A 22,367-nucleotide genomic window follows, 5' to 3' on the forward strand; every position below is an offset into this window, starting at 1 on the left:
AGAGGGTAATCATCTCCCGGAGGACTCTTCACCGCCATGGTCGCCTCCGGAGTGATGAGTGAGTAGTTCACCCCTGGACTATGGGTCCATAGCAGTAGCTAGATGGTTGTCTTCTCCTTATGTGCTTCATTGTCGGGTCTTGTGAGCTGCCTAACATGATCAAGATCATCCATCTGTAATGCTACATGTTGTGTTTGTTGGGATCCGATGGATAGAGAATACTATGTTATGTTGATTATCAATTTATACCTATGTGTTGTTTATGATCTTGCATGCTCTCCGTTGTTAGTAGAGGCTCTGTCCAAGTTTTTGCTAGTAACTCCAAGAGGGAGTATTTATGCTCGATAGTGGGTTCATGCCTCCATTAAATCTGGGACAGTGACAGAAAGTTCTAAGGTTGTGGATGTGCTGTTGCCACTAGGGATAAAACATTGATGCTATGTCCGAGGATGTAGTTCTTGATTACATTACGCACCATACTTAATGCAATCGTCTGTTGCTTGCAACTTAATACCGGAAGGGGTTCGGATGATAACCTGAAAGTGGACTTTTTAGGCATAGATGCATGCTGGATAGCGGTCTATGTACTTTGTCGTAATGCCCAATTAAATCTCACTATACTCATCATATCATGTATGTGCATGGTCATGCCCTCTCTATTTGTCAATTGCCCAACTGTAATTTGTTCACCCAACATGCTATTTATCTTATGGGAGAGACACCTCTAGTGAACTGTGGACCCCGGTCCATTCTTTTAATCGAATTCAATCTACTGCAATACTTGTTCTACTGTTTTCTGCAAACAATCATCATCCACACTATACATCTAATCCTTTGTTACAGCAAGCCGGTGAGATTGACAACCTCACTGTTTCGTTGGGGCAAAGTACTTTGGTTGTGTTGTGCAGGTTCCACGTTGGCGCCGGAATCCCTGGTCTTGCGCCGCACTACATCTCGCTGCCATCAACCTTCAACCTTGGCTCCTACTGGTTCGATAAACCTTGGTTTCTTACTGAGGGAAAACTTACTGCTGTACGCATCACACCTTCCTCTTGGGGTTCCCAACGGTCGCGTGCTGTACGCGTATCACCCCTTATATAGGAGGCGGAGCCGAGGGATTCGTGGTACACAAGTTTACATAGTCCGGGAGGGTTTCTGAACCGTCCCGTAATAATTACAAGTTGATATTCCTAATACAATTCTATCTTTCCTTAGTTCTAATTGGGCTTCCAGGCTTCATATTCTTTGACCCGTGGATCTTCAATAAACCCCGGGTACCATCTTCGGCAGACCCATTGGGGATGCCTATATCACCAAGACCTTTGGATTTGGCATGCATTTTTTGGCATGGCAGAAACAAACAATGATATCAACGTGCTGTAGCTCTCTCTGGTGTTTGCCAGGCTAGCCGAGGGACAAATTCCTGCCATGAACTTTGAGGTAAACGGCCATACATACAACAAGGGGTACTATCTAGCTGATGGTATCTACCCGACTACATTTGTGAAGGCAATTCCCTCTTCATCAAACGAGATGGAAACCTATTTTGCAACATGCCAGGAAGCAGCACGCAAGGATGTTGAGCGTGCTTTTGGGGTGCTTCAGCAGGGTTTCGCCATTGTCAGGTACCCTACTCTCACTTGGTTTGAGTCTCAGATGTGGGAGGTGATGAACGCTTGTGTGATCATGACAACATGATCATTGAGAGCGAGCGCGACGAACCTTTGCAGGATGATCAACCATTTGATTATCAAGGGCCACTTGCTGAGATAGAGCATGTACCCCAAGAATTTGCCGCTTTTCTTCATATGCACAATGAAATTCGAGATGCAGATATCCAATTGCGCATTTGTGGGCGAGGAGAGGAGTCACCAACAATGCATGATTTTATTTCTATTTGTTTGGTTGTATGAATAATTTAAGTACTATTTGTGTGTTTGTTTGATTGATTGTATGAATAATTTAAGTACTATTTGTTTGATTGCATGAATAATTTAATTTTATTTGTGTGATTGTATGAATTATTGAATATGCTATGAATAAAATGTGATTGATATGTTGTTTCAAAATATTGTAAAAAGATTTTTTTTGGGGCCGCCGTATGGGAGACACCAGTGTGGGAACAACCTCCCCAAATAGAGGATGTACTGCCGACACCCTCCATACAGCAGGGCCGGCAACCCTACCGGCGACTATTTGAGGGGCGTTGGTGGAGATGCTCTTATGGTTTGCAAACGGTGTGAGAGCATCTCCAGCCGTCTCCCTGGGAAGGCCCCCAGGACGCCTTTTTTTCATCCGGATGGACGAAAACGGCCCAGTCGAGCCCCCGACTCCTCGTTTCCCCCTCGGATTAGGCCTTTCATCTGTCCGGCGAACCCATACCATCCCTGGGTCCCCGAGGAGCGCTCGGGGACTCCGGACGAGAGAAAAGCGCGGGAACCGTCTGGTGGCCCCGACTTGTCGGCGACAAAGGCCTAGGTTCTACGACAATACCCTCGTCTTCCCGATATCCGGCACGCGTGCGTTTAGGGGGGAATTTGTAATTCTACGGGCAATACCCTCGTCGAACGAAAGTTTTGAACAAACTAAGTGGTGCAACATAGACAAATTACATATAAAACTTCGAATAGACATACAAAATACATATAAAAACTTTAAAACAAACTTAAACTACTTCTTCTTCCTAGATGGCCCCGTCTCATCGTCCTAACGGTGACGCTTCCGGCTCGTCACCTCCTCCGAAGTGTCGGTATCCTTCGCCGGTTCCCCTTCCCGGCAACCGCACCGTCGCTTTGCACGCAGTGGGTGAGCGTCAGCAGACGACCATGGTCTCGCCGCTGGGAAAATGGGCCTCTCAGGCTAAAAAGATACATCCATCTAACGCTAAATAGCGCCAGATTTCGGTCTCGAGAGCTTCCAACGGCTGAAGATGATGTGATGTTGACAGTAAAAAACCATGGGATGAGGCAACGCTGGGCAGTGCGTCCAGTGATGGCATTCGCTGCTGGTTCCCAGTGTCGACACGTCGCTGCTGCTAGCTTGGCGAGACGTGCCTGCGCAGGCGCAGCTGCCCGGAAAGCAGAAAGACAGGCTAGCTGCGAGACTGATCGACGAAACGGGGAGAGAGCAGGATGCCATTTTTGCGCCAGACAGACACGGATATATGATACTGGTAGCTGTGTAGCTAGGCCGTCCTTGTACCGGAGCTGGATCGATTCACCAAGGCTTTTCCACACCGCACAGCTTTTTCAAGGGCAGAAATGACAGCGTAGTGGCCGCGGGACCAACTGATTTGCTCGAGAAATTTCAAAAAAAAAAAAAAACTGATTTGCTCGAGAGAGAAAAAAAAAAGGTAACACGCCCGGTGGGACTCGAACCCACAATCGCCTGATTAGAAGTCAGACGCCTTATCCATTAGGCCACGGGCGCTTATTGATATTTCTACCGATATAATGGTATTAATACTTACTGAAGAGTTCAGGCCCACGCTTGCACCTTCCAAAATATGGAGCATTGCAGCATGCGGGACGCGTCTCCCAGCTGCCCCCATTTCAAAGAAGAGCAATCGCAAACACACAAACCGCAATTTTCATCATACCGCATTCTACAACTGAATGAAGATCACACATAATGTTCTTTCAAAAAGAAAAGAGAATACCATGTAAAATTTATCAACTTCACTGAAATTCTTGGATGTATATATCTACGCGTTTCCTATGTGGTGAGCACCAAGATATGCATCTGGCGGATAGAATCATGTCCCACAAAGTTTCACCATCATGCCAAGAGGCTGCTATTTGAACTATCTTGTAAGTCTTTTTTTTTCCTTTTTCTTTTCCTCACCCCGCATCATTGATTCATCGACGCATCATGCATCTTTACGAGAGTTTAACTTTAGGACACTTGAAGGTACTTAGTTTTAGTAGGGTTATGGCCAAACATGCTATAAATGTTAATCCGTACATGAGGTGTAATTAAGTTAGATATCTCATGCCAAACTACGTCGTTACGCTCACGATGGCAATTAATTTTGGTATACTTCCTTTGGCCTAAAACACGAGGGCGGGAATAGCTTCACACGTGCCAATCGAAAGCGTCCAAGGTTTTAGTGCAGCAAGGGAGATGCAACTTAATATAGTTTCCAAGCTAGTTCTTATCATGCCAGTGCCAGCCATGCATTATTTTCAAATACCGTCTAACGGAATTTTCCGTGTCGCCGCCGGTCGATGGAATGACCAATTCAGGAAAGGGAAAAAATTGGCGCCATCGAGCACGCCTAACGGAATTTTAAAATTTTCTAGCCGTTGGGATCCGGACAAAAGAATTAAACTTATATGAAAACTAGGAAGAAGCAAGACACATGTGTAACGGGTGATAAACACGCCGAAGTAGCTAGAGTCTTGTTAGGCAAGCCAACATGGTTACCAACCAAAAACTACCTGGTATGTACCATAGAATTGTGCAGGGATGTTTAATTTGCAGAGAATTTTTACCAAACATGGCACCCTCACAATCAATCGTCCAAGCCTAGCTAGACTTGCGCTACACGTTAACAACGGCACAACTCACCTCTTATATATAAACGCGATGGTCAATGAAGATGAGAAAACGCCGTGGTGAAGCAGGACATACCGCAAATCGAACATGCAACGTTCCACGTGGCGCACGTCGAAACCTAGCCAGATATGTTGACAAGAAAAAAAATACATTGGTCGAAATCACCAGCATCTACAAAGAAGGGAAGAAAATTCTATATGTTTTGATTTTTTTTTCTCGTTAGAACAAACCATTTAGATACTCAGAAAACAATAATGCTGGACTTACGGGCAAGGCATGCTACGGAGGCTCTACGGAATGACGTGTAATGTGTGGGTTGGTTGTGTTTTCTACCCTTCCTGAAAAATCAGGCTGCATGCACAACTGGGTGGGTTGGTTGAGTCCGTTAGAATTTTTTGTAAGATTCATCCGTAGGTAGGCGTAGCATTACTGCTCAGAAAATAAAGTACAGAGAGAATCGCTATGTCCGGCGCCGTGGATGTGCATGGCATGGTCGATCGGCATGCCACACCCTTGGCCGTGTGTCTCTCATCCCATAACTTGCCCACCCCATTGGAACCTTTTTTTGTGCTGCTGCGTACGTACTCCAGTACATCGTGTTGTGCCAACCAATCAGAACCGGTACTCCGTACGTGATTGGCAGATAGATACACGGCACGTATCGGGTGGAGCCAGCCAGAGCCATGAGGGGCAGCCAAAGAAGGCAGAAGCAAACAAGGACGCTCCCCCACCCACCCAGACGCAGCCCGCCTGCCATTCCCAGCCTCTCTCTGTGTGTGTACGTTGCCTTTGCCACCTGCTCTCGCAGCCCGACCGGGCCCCACCGCCCGGCCACCGGCCGAGCCCCCAGCCGTCGGATGCGACGCGTGCGGCCGCGATGCGGTTTTGCCCGAACCGGGTTGCACCGAGCCGCTCGCCTCGCGCGGCGTGCCTTGCCTATTTGAGGAAAGTGGTGGGAGGGAGGAAGAGGGTTTTTCAGACCGCTGCCCCTTCCCATTCTCATCTCATCTCTCCTCTCTCTGCTGCTATATCATACACCAGGAGAGGGGACGGTGGAGAGACAGATAGGAGGTGGAGGAGCACCAGCTAGGTTGGTTTCTTGCGGTTCCTCTTCTTCTTCCTCCTCCTAGTCTACCCTTTTTCTTCTTCTGTACCCCCCTTCTAGCAGACGAGGTTGGAGAGCAATTTCGCCGCCAACGATCTTCTTCTTCTTTTTCTACGTACGGCTGCTCAAAGATCCCATTCTTGCCTTTTATTTCTTCTACTGCTTCTTCTCCTGCTATTTTCTCCCGATCTAAGCGCGCGTGCGTGCTAACCATACTGATGCCCGATTTGCTCCTTCTAGATCCTCGCAGCTTCTTCTTTAATTTCATCTACTCCCTACTAGAATCGTTTTCGTCTCTTCCTTCTTTTTGGTTGGAAAATACCCTGATTTTCTTCTTCGTTCGTGCTGGATCTCATTTCTTTGCGAGCTCATGTGTTGGATCGAGACCTCTTCCATGGTTTCTACCCTCTCTATCTCTTCCCCCTCCACCTTTTCTTTCGCTAGCTGTGTGCGTGTTCGCGTTTTCCCTTCTGTTCATCCATATCTCGGCCGCATCTTTCCTTAACCATCCTCAACAAATTAATACTTGATGATGCTTTTCGTCTACAAGATTTATTTGCTCATCTCTCCGTTCGCAGCCACCTTCCTTAATCGCCCTTCTGGTCAACTAACTGCAGGTCTTCATTAATTAATCAACTGCTGCTACGGCGTCGGTTCATCCGATCTAGGAGAGGGCAGCCCAGGATCGTCAGATACCATGTACGTATGCAGCAATCGCCCCTCTCTCGCTCTCTTTTTTTCTGTCTGCGGGAGATGATTTCTGTCATCTAATCTTGATTTTTTGTCGAAAAGATCCATCTATTCTTGTTATTCCTGATGAAATTAGTTTTAGCCACCATAGATCCAGTGCAAACATGTGTGTTTATGTATGATCTGAGTAGGGCGTGCGAGGTGCTCTGCACTGTCTGTCTGTCGACTGTCCCGTCTGTCCTGCAGCAGTCATGCCGACTGCGGCCTCTAGGCACGCAAGATCCGTTGCTGCCCCGCTCGATGGGCCGGATCCGGATGGGCTTGGGCCGATCCGGGCTAGATCTGCTCTGGGGAAACAGACCGAACCGCTAGGGTACTTGTTTCCGGCCCAGCAAAGGGAACCTCGCCTCTTGTCACTCACAGGTCGTTACTGCAGCTTATTGCTGGCGGTGCAGGCGATGCCTGCCTCGCCGCGCCTCGGTTTGGCCGGCGGCGTCGTGCCGTGCGCTCCCATGTTCATTTCCTGTCGCGGCGGCCTCCCTTGGTGCCGGGTCTGGTGCGGCGGCGTGGGAGCCGGCTGGGTTCCTCGGCATGGCTGCTGCCTTGTTCGCGAACGCCAGGTGTTTGTGTTATTGTCTGAGAGAGTATGTGGCCGTTCAGGACGAGGTATAGCACGCGGTTCGCGTTATGCTGTTTGTGGATGCTTGCTCGGCTTGTCTTGCCTGCATTGCTGTCCTGTGTGTGTGTGCTGCGTATGTATGAGCAGCCAATGGCCTAATACTGATCTTTCTTCATTGTTGTTCAAATATCTGCATTTACTCTTTTCTTAGAACGTGCTTCTGCATTGCTTCGTGGGTATGAGGTATTTATTGTTGCCGAACTATGAATTAGTGTCCAGCAATGGTACGGCGTGATATCCAGCCACATGAAGATAGATGGTTGTTGTCGAGATTTCAAATTGAGTTGAAGATAACAAAGTGAACATACAGCAGGGACTTCTGTGATCCTACCATGTGCACGCCACTACTAATACTTTGCATCCTCGATATTTTGTTGTCTGGGAGCAGTGGTTACTGCTGTATGTTGCTTTTGAGCACAAGTTATATGATACATGTGTGTGCCGATCTTGGTTTCAATTTTTTTATGACCCGCTTCCTGTGTTTCTTGACAAGTTAGTTGATCTACACAAACCTGAAATGCCATTTATTGCTGTCCATGCATGTCTCTCTATAGCAATAAGTACTCATTTAAATTGAATTGTTTCATGCACCATGTTTTGTTCCTGATCATATGCCTTGCTGTGTGTTACTGTAGTCATGCCTTCTGCATCTGAAAAATTACTGTTTGTTCAGGTCTGCCATGGACTGCAGCTCCGATGAGTCGTCAGAGCTAAGTGATACTGATATCGATGACTATGCTGAGAAGGTGTACGTGGACCTCAAGTCTGGCAGGTTTGCGGCTAGACTGGGCCCCGACAGGTTCAGATGCCCGTTCTGCCTCGGGAAGAAGAAGCAGGATTACCGCTACAATGAGCTGCTTCAGCATGCCATTGGGGTGGGTGCATCCAACCGCGCTGCCAAGGTGAAGGCAAACCACCAGGCCCTGGCCAAACTTCTCAAGACTGATCATGCTGACGCGGCAGGCTCAGTGCCAGCGCGACAAGCCGAAGCACTGTTTAACCCCCCTAAGCCTGTGCAAGATCAGGAGCTGTATGTTTATCCCTGGATGGGCATCCTCGCCAATGTTCCAGCAGAGCAAACAGAGAAAGATGGAGCCACTGTGATGCAGCAGCTAGATCGTTTCAAACCCTCACGGATTAATGCTGTGGATTCTTCCAATGGGTACACTGGGTTTGTGGTTGTTCACTTTGAGAAGGATTGGATTGGGTTTAAGGATGCCCTGGCATTCCATAACTACTACAAATCCCGTCATTTGGGTAAAAGGGAATGGAATGAGGCAGGTCGGCGGGGAAAGTATATTTTTGGTTGGCTGGCAAAAGAAGAGGATTACAATTCAGATGATCCAGTTGCTAGGTTCTTGTCAGAAAGAGGTGAACTGAAGACAGTGTCGGAACTGCAACTTGAGGTGTCCCGGAAGACTGAGACTCTCATAACTAATTTGACAAACCAGATTAGTGCTAAGAGCAAGTATTTAATGGAACTTGAGTGCAAGTGTAATCAGATGGATCTCGCTCTTCAAAGGGCCATGGAAGACAGTGACTCACTGCACCAACGCTACAATGAAGGTACCCTCCTGGAACTGCATTAATGGAAAAGTCTCATGTGCTACACTCTTTTGCATTGCTGATATTGATCATGTCTAATGTTTTATGTTTTATCTTGTCTTTTGTGCAGAAATGCGAAATATGCAGTCTGCTGCCCGTGAACATTCGCGGAGAATTGTTGAAGAGACTGATCAGCTGAGAAAGCATTTAGATGAGAAAGAGCGTGCCATCAAAAGGAGATCCAAGCAACTAAGTGAAATTGTTGCTCAAACTGACATGGAAAGAAGAAAACTGGAGAATGAGAGGAAAAAGGTATGAACCTTCCACCCCTTTGTTCTACGTTATTCCTTATTATCTGCACCTAGAAGTATATATATGTAAGAATAAGAGATAATTTGATGTCATGTAAAGGCTACCAGCAAACTGACATTTGTTAGTTACCTATCTGTTCATTGCTTTAAGATTAGCACCTCCAGCTTCTTCTGTCCATCATTACCTTGACTGCAATTAAATAATTCCATAATATTCAGTATCCCAAGTGGAAAGAAGTAATGTATAGTTGCATTTGTTTACTAGTGTCACCAAAAGTCGCAAAGGTCCCTGAGAGTTTTCTCTGATGTGTAAAAAGAAAGTCATGTGGTCCTGCCATATTAGACCAAATCAGTGACTCCACAATCAATATATAGATTATTTTCTACTACACTATATTTCTTAGTATGGTTAATCATTGCTTGTCTTACAAAAAGGAGGAATAGAAGTTTGTGATCTGACCAAGTCTCGAAGATTAGTTATTTCCGTCTACTTTTGCTTTGTATTGAGCCAATATGTCAGTGTGGCGCGCTTGGCAGGTTCAAATTTCAACCCTAACACCTCAAATATGGTAGATATTTCCGTCTAAACCCTACATAAATTCCTGCAGTAGTAAGAAAATGGACATATGATTTACTGTTTGACTGAACTTTCCTATGAAAGAAAAGGGACTACCTAGAAGCACCATGCATGGGTAATTGATAGGTGATCAAACAAACAAGCTAAACGCGTAGACAATACCCTAAAAAGTTGTGTTGTTTTCCAAAAAAATAAAATGCATGCACAATATAGGTTGTCCTTTACCTGTGGCACAGAACCTTTTAATTTTCGTAATAGCCATGTGGGTACCTGTAATAAAGTGAACCGTCTTACATTTTGAACAGCAACATGGGGGTTATGCTTGGCAGTGAAAATAACAATACTTTAACACGAATGAACAACTATGATGATATGAAGTATCAGCATACATAAAATGAAGACATCAGAAGCAGATTTTTTTTTCTGGAAATAGTGGAACAGAATTGATGAGATAAACCTTTGTAATCTTTGCTGTCTGATTCAAAATTTGTATATCGCACAGTTACTCCAGGTACATCTGGTGCACAGCTAAATTATTGGTATTTCTAAAGAAAGGCAGAATTGTCTATATAGCAAATTTTCATATAATTATCTACCCAGGAGAGCGCAGCAGACTATGCTCACCCGTTAGCTTGTTTGCACTTTCTTTTGTCAATATGACAGCAGAAGCAATAATTCAAAACGTGATAATATGCTAACTTGTGCCATGGGCGGAGGCTAGTGGATAACAAACTGGTCCCTGGGTCTTCCTTAAGTATGTGTGTTCCTTGATTAGTTAGTGCGACGTGGAGCTCTTTTGCTTGCTGAGCATCAAACTATAGCCTAGTTTCATCAAATAATAAATGTTGGCCCCTCCTTAATTTTGCTGCATGCTGTCTTGTGCATTCTGTTCGCTAGAAATTTGAGAATGTACAATTGCTCTTATCACTCACAGGGCACATAGATATCAAAGTAGTAGCTAGGTTGCCACTGAGACTATTACATACTTCCTCACCACTTTCACGAGGACTTGGCTATAGTGGCCTACATTTTGGATTTTTGTCACAACTTCAACCCTGGGCCTCTCCATTTAGACAAGCCAAAACTCACTTATCTTGCTAGAAGGAGATTGCCTACAAGCAGCATCACTGAAGCTTGCAAGGTTAACAGTGAGAGGCATTATCCTTATCTGATGCATCATCCTTAATTCATCCTAACAGCTAATAGACATGCCATCCCTGCAAATTCAAAAAATGACAAGAAGTTGCCATATACGAGACCAAAGCATGTATCACTGTATTTTTATTTCAAGATTTTCTTATATAACTACATGATCACTACTTGCTTGTCATTCGGAGTTCCTACTTTTTAGGTGCAGTATCAAAATGAGTCATAAACACAGCACAACCCATCACTACAAAGTTTATAAAACTCTACCTCAACACATCGACCGTACAGCGACCACGCCACATGTTTGAGGTCTAAACATATGCAAATCTGAATTATTCAGATAATGGAACAGTAGCGAACACATCAACCCCCCTCAATAGTAAAGAGTATAGCATCTATGTGACTATGTCAGAATTGAGTCTTTGTGGATATCGATGGTAGTCTTTCTAGGGCGTAGGATGCATGTTTCTTTGTAATATGTCTCTGTTTATCTATCTGTTGATATTTTTTCTTTTTAATTAGCATCCTAGCATGCTTGTGACGATATTTTTCTAGACCAAGCTTGCTGGCTAATTAAGCTAAACTAATTCCTATGCAGAATGATGGTCAAAATGATTCCCTCAACATGGCCAGAATTGAGCAAGAGAAAGCCAATGAAGGTGTGCGAATTCTTGTCGAGAAACATAAGGTATCCATTTCTACCCTCCAATTATTGGTTTCATTCAAGTGTCTTTTGAATTCTAGAATCTAGAATTTACTCTAACATGTCAAATACCTTCCAGAAAGAGAAGGAAGCTGCTTTGAACAAAATCCTGATGTTAGAGGAGCAGCTCGATGAGAAGCAAAAGCTTGAGCTGGACATAGAACAACTTAGAGGCAAACTGGAGGTGGTGAAACACATGGAGGGAGAGGGTATTGATGTGAAGAAACGCACTGAAGAGCTGACTAAGCAACTAGATGAAAGAATGGATGCCATGGAGCACATGGATGAGCTAAATCAAACTCTGATCATCAAGGAGAGGATGACTAATGATGAACTGCAAGATGCAAAGAAAGAGCTGATTAAGGTAACGTGATGTACTAGTCTTCTCCTAAGCAAGTTCTGCACAATTTGACCTTATTTTGATTAAGCAAGTTCTGCACAATTGTACCTTATTTTGATTAGAATCCCTTCCAACTTCTAAATCTTTATGTCCTGAGACATGAGCATGTGTGAATGTCTAACATCTTTGTACAAACCCTCCTTGTGAAACAGTCTTGTGAATTAATTGTTATATGCCAATAACCAGCAGCTTCCAAGGTTGGATTCACGTCTGCCGACTGCATGTCCGCAGTTTTTAGCAGGTGTTAAGCATTGACTGCAATTGCTGTTCTTGTTTTGCCGTGGTTACTAGTTAATGGCACAATAATATTTTCCCTTGTACGCTTTGTCAGATATGAACAAAATATAAAAGTGATGCCATTGCCAAATTTATTTGCCTGCATATCAGGACATTGAATCACTTGACTTGTTTTTTGTAGGGCTTGGCTGATTTGTTAAACCCTCGTAGCATCATTGGAATCAAGAGGATGGGTGAACTGGATGAGAAGGCGTTTTTTAGTGCTTGCAAGGAAAGGTATGGTGCAGAGGCCGAAACAAAGGCTCTTGAACTCTGCTCCCTGTGGCAAGCTAATCTTAGGGACGCTAATTGGCATCCTTTCAAGGTGGTGGCCACTGGTGACACGCACAAGGTAAGCCCTCATCTTGTGCAATTGTTGCTGACAAGTGCATGATGCAGTGTTAACATGATGTGGTGTGTCTCCAGCAAATCATCGATGAAGGCGATGAAAAGCTTGTGGGCTTGAAGGAGCAGCTCGGAGAAGAGGTCTACAAGGCTGTGACCACGGCACTGCTGGAGATCAACGAGTACAACCCCAGCGGCAGCTACGTGGTGTCTGAGCTCTGGAACAACAAGGAGAACAAAAAGGCCAGCATGGGGGAAGTCGTGGACCACATCCTGAAGCAGTGGAAGCTGCAGAAACGGAAGAGGTGATGCATGCATCAATACTGGAACAAGCTAAGGGGTTTCGTCTTAGAGGTTCGGCAGATTAGACAAGACTACCCAATGGTTTCCTTTTCGCTATGCTTCGTACTTTGTTGGTAGACTGGAATTTTATCTGCTTCTCTGGAGGCACACTTATGTATGTCCCTCTTATATCATCCCTGAACCGTCGACACTTTGCAAGAACCGACTGAAGCAACCGTTTTGGCTCCTCGAACTAATTATATCTTATATCCGATCATGTTTGGCAGATTTGTTCCTTTTTACTGTATTGCATGATCTTTCTGCTGTTATCATGGTACAACTATTATCTTGTGATCTCCCTTGTGAGGTTATGCTGGGTAAGCAGCAAGAGGTTTAGTGACCGAAGCACAAGGCATTAGACTAAAGGGCTGAACTACTTTCTTTGTCTGCATTCATATCTGTGGATTATTTGCAGCCATATCTACGTTTGATTTGTCGAGTCATCAGGACTAATTGTGCTTTTGATGGATGTTACTTGTGTTATAGTTGAATCTGTGGTGCTTGGAAAGCTGACGATTTAAGTATAACGTTGGTTTCTGATTAGCCGTAGGTGCCATACAAGTTGAATGGGCAATACTTGTTTACCAGGGACTCTTTCCTATTTTATCGGATGTCCCCGAAGGGACTACCAGAGACTCTTTGCCTACACACCATCCTCTCGTTTTGGGAAGTGTTTGCAAAACAGAGCAGGGAGGATGCACAGAGTGTGGATGTGGATGGCACTGGGCAAATCGTCGTCGTCCATGATCGCGGCAGCGAGGGGTTGCTCCTTCTAAACTGTTTCTCCTTCCCACTACCCACTTTCCTAGTCGCGCCTCCAACCTAGGCCGCTTCCCCATGCCACTATGCCAGTAAGCGTGCCACTAAGCCATGATCGGGCGCCATCTTCCTCTGGGTGTCGTCGGTGCGCGCTCCCTCACAACGGCACCCGTCCGGCACGCCGGGGCGGATGCCTCCGCGTCCACGCCCCGTCAGACCACTACTGCCGACTACAACCGCCTCCTCGCCGGCTACGCGAGGTCGCCCGACCGCCGCCTCGCGGACGCGCGCCACCTGTTCGACAGAATCCCGAACCCCGACGCCGTCTCCTACAACACGCTCCTCTCCTGCCACTTCGCCCGCGGCGACGTCGCGGGCGCCCGGGAGCTCTTCTCCGCGATGCCGGCCAGGGACGTCGCGTCCTGGAACACCATGGTGTCCGGCCTGTCCAGGAGCGGGGCCGTGGAGGAGGCCAGGGCCGTGTTCCTGGCCATGCCGGCGAGGAACTCCGTCTCGTGGAACGCCATGGTTTCCGGGTTCGCCTCCGCTGGCGACATGGGCGAGGCGGAGGCGTGCTTCCGGGACGCGCCGCGGAAGGAGGACCCGGTTCTCTGGACCGCGATGGTGTCGGGGTACATGGACGCCGGCAACGTGGAGAAGGCCGTCCGGTTCTTTCACGCGATGCCCGTGAGGAACCTGGTCTCGTGGAACGCCGTGGTTGCTGGCTATGTCAAGAATTCGCGCGCGGAGGACGCCTTGCGGGTGTTCAAGACTCTGGTCACGGCTGCCGCTGTCCGGCCGAATGAGTCGACGCTGAGTAGCGTGCTCCTTGGATGCAGCAACTTGTCTGCGCTGGGGTTCGGGAGACAGGTCCATCAGTGGTGCATCAAGTTGCCGCTGAGTAGGAGAGTCACCGTGGGCACGGCCCTTGTGAGCATGTACTGCAAGTGCGGGGACTTGGAGGGTGCTTGCAGGCTGTTCGGTGAGATGCGCACAAGGGATGTAGTTGCGTGGAATGCAATGATTTCCGGCTACGCTCAGCATGGGGATGGACGGGAAGCTATCAGATTGTTTGAGAAGATGAAGGATAAAGGAGTTGAGCCAAACTGGATTACTTTCGTGGCAGTGCTGACAGCTTGTATCCATACTGGGTTGTGTGATTTTGCAATACAGTGCTTTGAGGGTATGCAGGAAGCCTATGGAATTAAGCCCCGGGTTGATCATTACTCTTGCATGGTGGATCTTCTCTGCCGAGCTGGTTTGCTTGAAAGATCGGTGAACTTGATTCGCTCTATGCCATTTGAGCCACATCCTTCTGCATATGGCACTCTATTGGCTGCCTGTAGAGTTTATAAGAATTTGGAATTTGCTGAGTTTGCTGCTGGAAAGCTAATCGAGCAGAACCCGCAGAGCGCAGGCGCCTATGTATACTAGCAAATTTCATTCGTTTGCAACAGTATTTGATCCTCAACAAGAACATGAATGTTGATGCATTGGGTCTGCGCAGTGCTCAACATCCTAACATGCGAGGAATTTACCATAGCGGTTTCTGTGTGTGAATTAATTACTGGTACAGTTAATGGTCCATCAATCTTGAGTGATGAATGCAGTTTCTACCCACAAATTACATTTAATTCATCTGTGATGGGTAATCTTGAGATCCTGACACTGGTGACCTGTCCTTGCCTATTGATAAAAAGTGGGATGTAAATATATGGAAATGATGCCGAGGAAAACGCTGAAGAATTTCGCTTTGTGTGGCAAGAACATCTGAAAGGGCTTGATTGCCATCATTTCAAACTGATGACCACATTCAAGAAGACTAAGGTTGGAATGAAAACTAGTGACCTTGAGGGAACAGCTGGGTATCACACAGGGCATCACTGCTGGAGATCATTGCCCACAGACTTACAGTCTCTGAGACAATGGAGAGAACATAAAGGCCAGCATATAGCATGCAATGATGCAACATGGCACCACAGAATCTACAGGCCGAGAAGTACAAAGTGATGTGCATTGTGAAGCCACCACAATGATGCATGAAGATATGGACGGACTATTAGGGATATCCTGATCACATTGTGCTGAAAAAAAGGTGTGACTCATCTCCTAAAGGACATACCAACATTTAGCTTATAACCAACTAACCAGCACCTAAATTCCATGTTTGAGCAATCAACAATCTCTTTCCCCTTGCAGGGGAACTACTATCACTACGACATTCTGTTCAATGGAACATCAACATTACTGCTTCACCCTTGTATGGCTGAATCTATCTGATGAAAAGGGAAAAGGAATGATGTCTTCACGGGCAACACCTTGCGCAAGGAAACATTCTCATTTCTGCAATCAATGCTTCCGCTGTTGTATGGTCCATCTGTGGCCTCACCTCCTCACGGTATCCCATCTCCACAAAATTACATACTTTATGTTTGATTTTAGCTCCTTGTTTCAGTTTGAAGTTCTCTTTACTATGATATGTGCAATCGATGCAAGTAGCACCATTTCTTGCAGTTGAGATGGATTCCAATGTTTGGCCAAACCTATTGTGGCACTTTATACACACAGTTGATTATTGTTCCATGGTGAACAATCCGAAGCAAGAGCTCTGTTTCATAATCTAGGTGTCAGGGAATATGCTCCCATCCTAGTCCTAGCACTATCCATACTAGTGCAAATTGTTGATCCCCACATTTGTGAATAAGCTGGAAAAATAGCAACTACACATGTTTTGTAAGTGTGTATGAAACAACAATCTTCAGTTCCTGAACTGGTCGAAGTACCAAACTTGAGAACTGAGAGCAAATGAGTTAGAAATTTGGAACCTCACAAAATGAAGACTGAAATCAGAACTGACACGAATCACGGAAACAAAAATAGTTGGTAGTCCACTAAAAGTGTGTCGGCACAAAAGGCGCCTTAATGTTGTGAGCTAGTCCCCCTCTTCATTGCAAAGTCGGCGTGGGGCCAGGGGTGGATCCAGGTGGAGTGGGTGCAATTTCCCCCACTCAATTTTCACCAACAAGGTTAAGTGCTAGACTTTCACCATTAATGTCCCCACTTACTAAGCTAAATACAACACAAGTGCCCCAAAAAGCCCCCTCTCAAATATATTTCTGGCTCCGCCCCGGGCGTTGGGTATTCTTCGGTGAGCAGCTTCTGGCCGATCTCGAAGAGAAGAAGGCATCAATACAAGCCTACTTGATCAAATTGTAGGAGAGGCAGACCACATCCCATGGGCCTGTTGTCACCTTTTTTCACTCGTTCAGGTTGGCTCTCGGGATGTAAGTGGGCACGGGCTGTCCACGGTGCTGCCAAGTCCAGCCCAACCCAGGAGCACGAGAAAACAACCCAGACAGCCACGACAGGCAGGACGAATACTGCACCGAGCCATCCGTTGTACTTTGCGAATGCCATGCCATATTTACATCTAATTTTTCCTAATAGCGCTACAGCCTCATCATCTGATATGATGAAGTTCAGGTTTTGAAGAAAATGTATGTTGAAGCTGTTGGCTGGCCTTGCAGATCATGTAGTTATGCCCATCTTTGCTTGTATAGTAACTGTAGTATAGCGCTGGCAATAGGTGTAGAACATCAAGGCTCCATGTAGTAGCAGCTCTCTTGGCCTCTGACTTTGATGATTGGTGAGAAAGAGATAGATAGTTTCTGATTTGCTTGATTATTCTATGTGACTGAATAAATACTAGCACTGCCTCTAGTTAACCACTTAACCTCTGAAGCATCTACCACAAAGATGCACCGAGAAGTACATTGTTTTTACCTTTTTACCTTGTTACCTGCATCCGTCACAGTAGAACGCCCTGTTCTTACAGTCCCTTTAGCCCGAAGTTAAAAAAGGTCAGGTTGAACACTTGGGCTGAACCATGGAGGGAGGGGCAGAATAAACTCAGAACAACATGGGTAGTTGGTTGCAAAACCCTTGTCACAGGATCATGGCGCTAGTGGCGAACCAGGCCAGCGGCAATTAGCTCATGTGCATCTTCTTTCATCTGTTGTTCTCTTTCACCAAAAAGCTACAGTTTTGTGTTCCTGCGATTTAAAGTTGTTATGATGAAAGAGACCAATTTTCTGTAGAGTTGTACTACTCCCTCCATCCAACAAAGGATGTCTCAACTTTGTCTAAATTTAGATGTATCACGTACATCTAAATTTAGACAAAGTTGAGACATCCTTTGTTGGACGGAGGGAGTAGATTTTATTTCTCTGAAACCATGAGTTGCAGTGATGTATATGTTTCACGGTTGCCGTTTTATATTGCTGGCTAGTACCTGAAGTGTGCATCTGTGTGACACTTATATACTTGCATCTTGTTGTGTTTATTCATAGTTAACCTGCTGACTGTTTTACGAGCACGTAAACTGCATGAATTATTTTATTTTGGATAAAAGGGACACCAATCTTGTGTGTCATTTCAGTCCAACTTTGTATGTGTTCTAAGGATGCATGGACCCATTTGTTTTGGTCAGTCGAGTATTATTTTTCTACGTTAGCCTAGATAATATCTGTCTATGTATCACTACATATCTCCCACCGTGGGGGGAGCAAAAGGCCACGATCATATGCAAGCGATAGCCCAAGAGTAATTTCAGATTCTGGTTCTTCATGGTTTTACTATTTGTTCAACTAATTTTAGTCATTTCATGATTGGAGAAACACTACCATTCTTTAGTGACAAAACATTCATATGTTTTCAAATTTGTACTGAGAGAGGCATTTCCTGTGTACTAGTGTGCTGCCCCCGTAGGTTGCTCTTTCAAGGATACAACATCCGGATCGATCATACATCCTAACTACTATCAGATTATGCCAAGATGGCTGAGCACACATTGAATATCATTTTCCATATTGGCGAGGACTGGCTGCGGGAGAAAATCAGGCCATTCCTTTGTGTGCCCGTGTCCAAGTACCTTTTTCAACGTGCGAGGATGATATGACCTGAACCTTCTGGGTGGAGCAACGCCTGCAGGGTCTACAAAAAGAAGCAGATGCACACGTACAGTTTTGTTGGCTGTTTCAATTAGATAACAGAAGACTAAGTTGGTGTCGTCTACCTGATAACTTTATTCGAATCAAATTTTCAACATCATTAGTTTCTTCGCGATTGATTGTCCAGATCCAGAGCCATCTTTTTGCAACCCGGGAAATCCTGAAGAGCTTTGGCACAGCATCTGGACTGAGAATCAAATACACTAAGTCCTCGGTCACTCTTATCAGTGGCGAGGCACACGATGCAGCCCTGGTGTCTGACCTGTTGCAATGCCCAATAGCAGAGTTCCCCATTAAATATCTCGGGTTGCAACTTGCCTTATGGCCCATGACCAAGGCTGAGTGGCAACCGGCCCGCGACAAGTTCCTGGAGTGCATCCCTTCTTGGCAGCATGGCATGGTCGCAAGGGAGGGAAGGTGATTAAATCAGTCATTGCAGCTAGACCCGTGCACCACCTCCTGATCCCTGAAGCAACGGCGTGGCTCCTGGAGGAACTGAATAAATTGGTGTGCGCCTTGTTTTTGGCTGGGAAATATGAGGTTAATGGCGGGAAGTGCTTAGTCGCCTGGGACAACATATGCAAGCCTATTCGTTTTGGTGGCTTAGGCCTCAAAAAGCAAGGTCTGATCCTGCGTATTCGATGGGAGTGGCTACGCAGATCGGGCATAAACAGATCGTGGTCAGGCTTGCCGATGATCAAGGATACTCTGGCCACCGAAACTTTGACAGCCTGATAGGCATCCCAGTGGGAGATGGGAGACGAGTCTTTTTTTTGGAAGGACAGATGTATCATGGCGAGTCTGTTAGGGAGGTGGTGCTGCTGGTGCTGCAGCTAGTTAACACCAGGAACCGCAACAGAAGGACAGTGGAGACCACGCTGCAAAACAACAGCTGGCTGCTTGATATCTCTGAACCCTTAATGCAGAAAGCGGCGATTCAGTGTGTACACCTCTGGCTCCAAATTGACAATTTACAAAGGGGGCAACCTACGAAGGGACTCTGACGCGGAGGACAAGTTCATTTGGCCGTGGTCTTCGGATGTCCAATACTCCGCTAGGTCTACCTGTGAGCTACTCCAGGAGGGATCTACCTGCCGAGGCCATTTGGGAGAATGGTGCCCCCATAAAATGTGAGATCTTAACCTGGCTTGCGGTTCAGTACCAGTTGTGGACGTCGGATCGGACACGGAGCCATGGACTGCTAGATCAGGTGGTGGCCTGCTTCGTTTGCTTACAAGACGAGGACAAGGCGGACCACATCTTCACACAATGTGTGCATGCGAGACAGGTTTTGGTTCAAACCTTGTCCAATCTGAACATTGCTATTGCAGCGCCCAGGTCTACGTGCAGACTTGAGTCTTGGCGGCAAAGAGCTAGACAGGGTTTCAGCAAGAAGACTCGAGGAAACTTGGGCGCGCTAGTCATTCTTGGAAGCTGGAGTCTATGGAAAAACAGAAATGTCTGGGTGTTTGGGAATATGCCAAACAAGGAGTGTTCAGCAGCTCTCAAGCCAAATTTGCAGTGAGTTCAAGCTTTGGACTATCACTAGGAGAGGTGTTAATAGTGTTTTTGATTTGAGAGTAGGCGTAGGATAGAGGGTGGGTTGTTTGGAGACGGGTTTAAACCTCTGTCGCTGTTGTTCACAACGGCTGACAGTGCAAACTTCTTGTAACTATTTCTACTTCTGTAATATAGCATTCATCTCTTACGACTAAAACACAAAGCAAACAAAAGTAAATCCCATGTGACTTCATGCTGCATTCAAGCACAATGTTTTAACGGAGCGATCTCCTCGTTTGGATTACCCGCTTGGTGAAGAAAACTAAAGAGATCGGGATAATTATCTACTATGCAAAGTAAGAAACAAGACCGAGAGAATTAACTAGTTTAGACGGATTAAATCAAGAACATCTGGTGGAAATGAAATCCATGGCTAGCCAGATCGGTCAGCCGAACAGAATCAGTTCCATGTTTCTTAGATTCGAGGGCTGATCTAAGGGACATATGCACCACATGTTTCCACCACTTTATGGGTGGTATTGCACATATGGGGACTGCTGTCAAGAATGTCGCAAAGAGCTTCTCTAGCAGACCTCTTATCCGGTGCTGGGGTCGCAGTTTTTGTTTGTTTGTTTTGGTTTTGGACTAAAAACATGCCCGAATAGATGCTCCATTTCAGCTTGCATCGCGATTTTGGATGGGGGATACTTCATCCCGGCCCGCGAAGCCCCTACTTAAGGCGGCCGCAAGGCCTCGGATGGAGTAAACCCCCATTTCCCCTTGCCCCCCTCTGACCGTCACCGGCAAGCGCTCCGCCTCCATTCCCAATTCGCCGCCATCGTGCTCTCATCCGCCCCCTCCACCTCCATGCGAGATGGGGCTGACCAATTTGGCCCCGCTCCGCCTCCGCCACTTGAGCTGATGGATATCGATGAGGACCCGGCGGAGGACACCGTCGCGAGGGCTATGCGCCACCTCACCAAAGAAGCCAATCGGCTTGAAATTTTTGAACATGATTGACATGCCAACTGCTAGCTCCGAGGAGTAGTAGGCATATCACTTGTTCAAGGGTAACATAAGAGAGTCGTGAATCTGTTTCAGCGGCAATTCGAATATAGTCGCTAGTTGCTCCTGCAAAGTCACAACTTCAATCGATTGGCATGCACTTAAAAGGGTACTTTCTTTTCGAAATCTACAACAAAATCCTAAATTTTGTAGCAATTCTATCAAACGAACCCTTGAATTCTTTTTCAACATGCTAAGTTGAAGTAAACTCTTCTAGCATATTATATTATGGATTTATTACAAGAAGAAAGAAAGGAGATAAATGAGAAATTTGACATCCAATCAGTAGGCCCAAGTGTGGTCAATCTTCTCACATTTTCAAGGAATATTTTTGAAGTTTATTTCTATTCCATCTATATACCTACATTCGATCTATATATGAACTTCCGTAGCCTTTTGAGTACATTTGCAACAGTTGAAAAGTTTTCTATGCATAGCTTAAATGAATGAACGAATTATCTCAAAACCACCGGTTTTCATTTTTCCCCCGCAAATAACCACCGGTCCAAAGTGATAGCGTGACGTCGTTTTATGGTAGTTAACGACTGTCTCTGAATGGTGGAACCAATGGTCAGGCTGACATGGCACCGTGATAACAGTTGGAGCAGATGTAGGTTAGATGCTACTGTTTTTTTTCCATTCCTTCTATGTTTTCTTTATTTTTTCGCACAATGGTGCGGAGAAGACTAGACGAACTTAGTATGTGCGACCTGTTCATGCTCGTGTGGCGCTCGGCGGGAGGGGCAGATCCAAGCCTGGTGTATGTCATCGCCACCTCATCAGCCTCTGCAAGCCGGTTACCTCGCTCAACTACCTATGTGCTCCTATGCTTCCCTCTAACCCATCCCCCCCCCACCTCATATCAATTTCGCTACCGGGATTCCTGGTTCATCTTGTCGACTATCTTGTCCCCCATCGCCGCTTGCAGGTACAACTTCCATGGAGGCCGAGAGGTAGGAGTCGAAAGGGTTATTCTCTGGCATTTAGCTTTTTTAAAATTCCTAAAATTTGAAAAGGAGAACGTTTTTCTAAGGTTTAAGATTTTGGTGAATTTTTTTTTAAAGTACCGCCGACGCACGGGCATGCTGGTGCAGCGGCGGTAACCTATAGTGTATATGGGAAATAGCCTCTTTCCCTTCTCACTTCTCCTCTTTCCCTCCTCACTCCTCCTCTTTCCCTCCTCCTCCTCCTCCACCTACACCGCACCTCCGGCCTCCTCCTCCTCCTCCTCCTCCATCTCCTACACCGGTGCAGCGACGACAACACGGCGGCTCACGGCCATGGTTTTCGAGGACGAGCCCGATCTAGATCTAGATCTAGGTCAGTTTTTTTTTCGAATTTCGAAAAAAATTACC

The 22,367-nt window shown here is 46.0% G+C and overlaps 2 protein-coding genes and 1 non-coding gene across 6 annotated transcripts; 2 read left to right on the forward strand and 1 right to left on the reverse strand.

The window, feature by feature from the left end:
- Positions 1 to 3,356: 3,356 nt before the first annotated feature.
- Positions 3,357 to 3,429, reverse strand: TRNAR-UCU (transfer RNA arginine (anticodon UCU)). Its single transcript has one exon. It is a non-coding gene; the product is annotated as a tRNA-Arg (tRNA).
- Positions 3,430 to 5,544: 2,115 nt separating this feature from the next.
- LOC127314814 (factor of DNA methylation 5) lies at positions 5,545 to 12,905 on the forward strand. 3 transcript variants are annotated; one of them, XM_051345343.2, is made up of 8 exons: positions 5,545 to 5,647; positions 6,280 to 6,361; positions 7,705 to 8,597; positions 8,707 to 8,888; positions 11,212 to 11,301; positions 11,396 to 11,680; positions 12,135 to 12,344; positions 12,419 to 12,905. In XM_051345343.2, coding segments are annotated over exons 2-8 (1,890 nt in total). In that variant the 5' UTR covers positions 5,545 to 5,647; positions 6,280 to 6,359; the 3' UTR covers positions 12,647 to 12,905. The 3 variants fall into 3 exon arrangements, with proteins under 3 accessions (XP_051201303.1, XP_051201304.1, XP_051201301.1); XM_051345344.2 differs by lacking the exon at positions 5,545 to 5,647 and adding an exon at positions 5,689 to 5,777; XM_051345341.1 differs by lacking the exons at positions 5,545 to 5,647; positions 6,280 to 6,361 and adding an exon at positions 6,984 to 7,018.
- Positions 12,906 to 13,310: 405 nt separating this feature from the next.
- Positions 13,311 to 20,178, forward strand: LOC127314815 (pentatricopeptide repeat-containing protein CRR2, chloroplastic-like). Of its 2 annotated transcripts, XM_051345346.2 has the most exons (3): positions 13,311 to 15,533; positions 15,638 to 15,836; positions 18,190 to 20,178. In XM_051345346.2, exon 1 carries the CDS (start codon positions 13,550 to 13,552, stop codon positions 14,870 to 14,872), a length of 1,323 nt encoding a protein of 440 aa, XP_051201306.1. In that variant the 5' UTR covers positions 13,311 to 13,549; the 3' UTR covers positions 14,873 to 15,533; positions 15,638 to 15,836; positions 18,190 to 20,178. The 2 variants fall into 2 exon arrangements, with proteins under 2 accessions (XP_051201306.1, XP_051201305.1); XM_051345345.2 differs by lacking the exon at positions 18,190 to 20,178 and having other exon boundaries at positions 15,638 to 17,561.
- The last annotated feature ends 2,189 nt before the right edge of the window (positions 20,179 to 22,367 follow it).

Source organism: Lolium perenne, chromosome 7 (genome assembly GCF_019359855.2).
Source record: "Lolium perenne isolate Kyuss_39 chromosome 7, Kyuss_2.0, whole genome shotgun sequence".
Lineage (NCBI taxonomy): Eukaryota > Viridiplantae > Streptophyta > Magnoliopsida > Poales > Poaceae > Lolium > Lolium perenne.

Coding starts and splice junctions, on each gene's coding strand:
- LOC127314814 (XM_051345341.1), top strand. CDS start 6,999: ATGTGGCCGTTCAGGACGAG. Junction 7,019..7,704: donor ATGTGGCCGTTCAGGACGAG/GTATAGCACGCG, acceptor CTGTTTGTTCAG/GTCTGCCATGGACTGCAGCT. Junction 8,598..8,706: donor GCACCAACGCTACAATGAAG/GTACCCTCCTGG, acceptor TCTTTTGTGCAG/AAATGCGAAATATGCAGTCT.
- LOC127314815 (XM_051345346.2), top strand. CDS start 13,550: ATGATCGGGCGCCATCTTCCTCTGGGTGTCGTCGGTGCGCGCTCCCTC.